The sequence below is a fragment of the Candoia aspera genome, chromosome 3, assembly GCF_035149785.1.
Source record: "Candoia aspera isolate rCanAsp1 chromosome 3, rCanAsp1.hap2, whole genome shotgun sequence".
Lineage (NCBI taxonomy): Eukaryota > Metazoa > Chordata > Lepidosauria > Squamata > Boidae > Candoia > Candoia aspera.
The window spans coordinates 203765354-203770189 of NC_086155.1; the positions used below are offsets into that span (position 1 = coordinate 203765354).

Genomic DNA, 4836 nt, shown 5'->3' on the forward strand with positions numbered 1-4836 from the left:
TTACTGTAAACCAACCAGAGTCCCCTTTTTGGGGGGAGATGGGTGGTAATAGAAATTTGAAAAACAGATAAATAAATTCCACAATGATGTAAAGATCCTCATAGAATCCCATTCTTTGCTAATGCTGCTTCTTGACTACTAGTGTTGAACTTTGTTAACTGCAGTTCTTTGACTCATACAGTCTGTTTGTCTATCCTTTCCATTTCATTTTACCAAACAGATAAGGTCCTAGTAAAGTTGCCGCAGTAACTGCCAGGATATCCAGCAAATTGGGGTGATAAAAGGGAGAAAAAAGTATACAGAGCTCCAAAAAAATCTCTGCAAAAAAGGTAGACAGGTAATTAAAATGGAGAATACGGTTTGTTCTAAGGAGAAAGTGACCTAAGAATCAAAGCACTGGGAAACATGTAGTTGTTAAAGATATAAACGTGATACTGAATTATACTCCTAAAATCTGGAATTTGGCATCTTATGAAGAACTTTTACTGTATCATGCTTAGATCTTGGTAAAAAGAATTATTTCATGTAGCTGGAAAGAAATGTATTCTCCTGGTGTTAAGGAATGGATTCAAGATACGTGCTAATTTTCAATTTCTGAAATGTCTTTCTAGTCTACAACTGAGAAGATACAGCCATGTTTCTATATGGTCTAAATTTAATACTAAGTTTAAGAATTAAATTAATCTTGCACGGATATTACATGGATCTTACTTTTTCCCCCTTTCCTAGTTTCTTTAGTAGCTTTTGTTTTTTCCCCTTATATTCAATTTACTTAAATCAATGTAATGTATATGGAGTTTTTTTTACTGTACAATTACTAATGTATTATTTTTATTTGTTTGTTATATTTCACTAATAAAAATCTTGTATTTTTTTCAAAAAGGCACTGAACATAAGATTGCCTTTTTGATGTTCCTATCCAAATCTGAAGTGCAGTCATACTTTAGATCCTGTTTACTGTCCCATTCATATTTCTGAAAGGATATTACACAGCCAGCTATGGTCCATCAGATTAATCTCATTCATAAAATTGTGGAAGCATTATAGCTGACTTCGAAAGTGAAGTTCTAACTCCATGTCTTCCCTATTGTCTTCTCCTTCCTGGAAAATCCTCTGAAGTGTGATTTTGATATTTTCTCTGGGCTGACTTCTCTTTTTTCTCCCAATGAAGAAATATATCACTGGATTAACACTGCTACTCAGACAGGCTCCTAGACTGCCCAGTTCTAATATGTAGGCTGGGATGTCCTTGAATGATGCAATGATGCAAATGACATCCAAGGGAAGAGCAAAGAGGAGGGAGAAGGTAAGAGTGAACAGGATGGTGTTTAAGAGAGTGTGTTGTGAAAACTGTTGCATTGCACAGCAGCCTTTAACAACAAGAACCATGGTGGCAATTGTCCAGAGTGGGAGGCAAGTCAACGCTGTCACCTTTAAGGGGTATAATGCTGTACTTGAATTTTCACTACTCCCAGAACTGAAACGTATAAAATGAACTGCCGAGAACAGGAAGGAAATGATCCACAGGAGAACGCATATAATTATGGACAAATGTCCTGGCTGATAAGGACGATGACATGCCATGAAGAGGAGAGCCAAACATCGATCCAAGCTAATGGCTGCCAGTAGAAGTTGGCTAGCCATGCACATAAACTGGAAAAACTGGAAATAGACACTTGCCAGGAGAACAGGCTCTTGGGTCAAAACTAAGGGGAAAAACCAAACCATCCTGGCTAGGAGAGCCCCAAGGTCAGCTGTTGCCAAGTTCAGGATATAGACAGTGAAAGGATAAATTTTGCTGCTGAATCCCAGGACCCAGATAATCATTCCGTTCCCTACAGCGCCAAAACTGGAGACGATAAAAATGAAGATATTGGTAATGAGTATTGAATAGTAACTAAAAGAAGAATGATCAGGTTCTGAAAGGGTTACAACTGGAGGTCCAGCATCCACATGAATCAGTTCTGGTCCCGTGTTGGTAGAAGGTGATGATAAGAAGCTTGGCATGTTATTCAGTCTGTGGTTTGGGCTTTTGGTCTACTTTTCTGCCATGGGCATTGCTGGCAAAAGAAAAAAAAAAGACAGGTGGAATCAACTCCATTGCAGAGCTGAACAAAGGATCAATCAACTGATTACATGCTATTGAAACAAAAGCAAAAGTCTATATAGAGATAGAAAGTGTAAACTGCCCAGTGAGTGGACTGTATTTAGCCAACTTTGGCTGGTATCCAAGAGCTCAGCAGAGTTGGACCTGGGGAGTACCTGGATGGGCAATCACAAAGAAATCCTAGTCTGTAAACTGGGCTGGGAAATTGAAAAACACCTGGAAGAAGACAATGGCAAACTATTTTTTACTGTTGCCACATCCATTAAGTCCCCAGAAGCTGAACATGACTCAGAGATGACTCCACTATAGTTAAATGTAATCTTTATTTATTGGTTTATTATATTGTAATTTATATGTTTTAATTCTGATTTTATTGTAAACTGCCCAGAGTCCCCTTTTGGAGGAGATGGGCAGTGACAAACTTGAAAAATAAATAAAATAAATAAATGTAAACTGATTACTTTTCCAAGGAAGTCCTCAAAATATATCTCTAATATCTTTGCCTCCCTCCCTCTCTCCCTCCCTCTCTATTTTTCTCTATTACAGAGAGTTTATAGATATTAAGACCCTTAGGTATCAAAGTGAGATTTGTAAGTATCAAAGTGAGAGCCAGGGTGGTGTAGCCATTAAGGCACCAAGCTAGAAACCGGGAGACGGTGAGTTCTAGTCCTGCCTTAGGCATAAAGCCAGCTGGATGGCCTTGGGCCAGTCACTTTCTCTCAGCCCTAGGAAGGAGGCAATGGTAAACCACTTCTGAAATCTTGCCAAGAAAACTGCAGGGACTTGTCTAGGCAGTCACCAGGAGTTAACACTGACTTGAAGGCACAATATTTATCCAAGTATGGAAGTGTAGAGATTTGCCTAACGATCAGAATCAGTCCTGCCAATTTGCTAATCACATCTGTACTTTTCCTTAAAGATTCAAGTGTAGAATCAGTGGCCCTTAAGGCAGATTTGGTCTCTTGGTCATTCCAACTAAGACCTCAACAAATACAGCAGCCTATCTATGAAAAGAAACATCCATTAGAGCCAGTGGAAGCTTTTTAGAAACCCCTTGTTAAGGGTCTCATTTTCATTCAACACATAAAGCATAAAAGCTCAACTTTCTGGGTTTTGGGATGTGCAGGCAAAGCGGACGGAAATGCCATAAAAATGACACAGCAGGTTCTGTGAGGGAAGCTTCAGCTCTTCCTTTACCCCACAGGAAAATAAAAACACAGCATGAATTATGCAAAGTATTTGTCAAGTTTCAAGGTGCCCCAGGAGCCTTTGTTGTTGTTGTTGTTGTTTTGGGGGAAAGAAAAAGATGAGATGAAACAGAGAAGTTGACTATGTATAATTTATACAAATTTCCTAAATTATTGTTTCTTGTACTGCTGTTGGTCTGTCTTTGGGTGAGAAATGGTGTGGATGGGAGCAAAAGACAGCGCAGAGTATTGAACTCCAACTGGAGCTAGAAATTAAGCTGAAGTTATTGCAGAAGCTTTGTGGGGGGGGGTCGCATTATTGTTTTTGGCTTGGAGGCATGGAAAAGGGGGAAGAAAGAGCATCACGGAGGAGGGGACAGATCGTCATGGAGAATATTACGTGGTCTCTAAGAGTCGACAACAGCTTGATGGCATATAATCAATCTATCATGGAGGAGAAATTCCAGGTGTGGGGTGGGTGTATAAATTCAGAGAGGGCCTACCTTTTGGTATCCAAAGTCTACTGTTCTGTCCTATTTCAGGAGTGAAGGATGCCTTCATCATAATCTCTGATCTGGCATCAGAAGCGTTCCTCTCTTCTCCCAGTGTCCTCTGCACAGTGCAGCCCGGAAACGCTTGCTCTAGCCTCAGGAAGAGTGAGACACCACTTCCTCAGGACATTGCTTATTAAGCCATTAACTTCTGGACCATTAGTGTCTGGCAGAGCTCTGCAGTCCTTCTTGAGATGCAAACGTCATTCCTCTCTTCTGTTTAAATTGCCCTTAATGGGTACCATCGCAGGAGGAAGAGAGGCAAGAAAGGGGAAATTGGATCTCTGTTTTTCATTTCTTCCCTGGAGATGTCAGACGCCAGAGAGCACACAGTGCATGAAAGGAAGAAAATAAGTTTTCTATAGTGCTCAGGAAAAACCAAAATAGACACACTCCTAACGTTTCATTGAAATGTTCTGAGTACGTTAGATACTGATGAAACAAAATTAGAAGGGTTTTCAGAGTTCTGCCATTGTTAGCAACTGAAGGTGGTCCAGACTAGGAATCAGACCTTCAAGATTCTGTTCATCCCCATAAAGTTTAGTTCTAATTTTCTTTTTCATCCCTCCTCTTATGCCTCAATGACTCAGGGTGCACCTAGCTTGAGATTCTTCCTATTTCCATTCCCAAGGCTCATGGAAGGCTTCCGCCCTTTCATTTTTGTAACAGCTTCTGAGTATTTCCCTCAAGACCATCTCCATGGCTCTCTACAGCCATATGGACCCTCAGAACAAGCTCCTTGCTCCTACCTTTTTCATCTAGGCCCACAAAGGTGGGGTAAGTGAAGTGGAATGGTAGTAGTCCACTTAGAGTCCCTCTTAGGGGGGAGATGGGTGGTAGCACAAATTTGAGAAATTTGAGTAGTCCATACTGAAAGAACATAGAATTAAAAACTAATTTCATTCTGAGATCGGAGCACTAAGAATGTCCCTTCCAGGTTCATAATGATTTGAGTTTAGAATGTTTGAACTTCCCAGACAATATTTTAGTA

General features: G+C 40.2%; 1 protein-coding gene across 1 annotated transcript; it reads right to left on the bottom strand.

Annotated features, from left to right (window-relative positions):
* Window positions 1-860: 860 nt before the first annotated feature.
* On the bottom strand, window positions 861-3969 carry LOC134494752 (mas-related G-protein coupled receptor member X4-like). The gene is made up of 2 exons (XM_063299999.1): window positions 3798-3969; window positions 861-2060 (listed from the first exon to the last, which is right to left on the bottom strand). Exon 2 carries the CDS (start codon window positions 2005-2007, stop codon window positions 1042-1044), a length of 966 nt encoding a protein of 321 aa, XP_063156069.1. The 5' UTR covers window positions 2008-2060; window positions 3798-3969; the 3' UTR covers window positions 861-1041.
* Window positions 3970-4836: the final 867 nt, after the last annotated feature.

Excerpts from the sequence above, each read along its gene's own strand:
- LOC134494752 (XM_063299999.1), bottom strand. The coding sequence starts at position 2,007 with ATGCCAAGCTTCTTATCATCACCTTCTACCAACACGGGACCAGAACTG.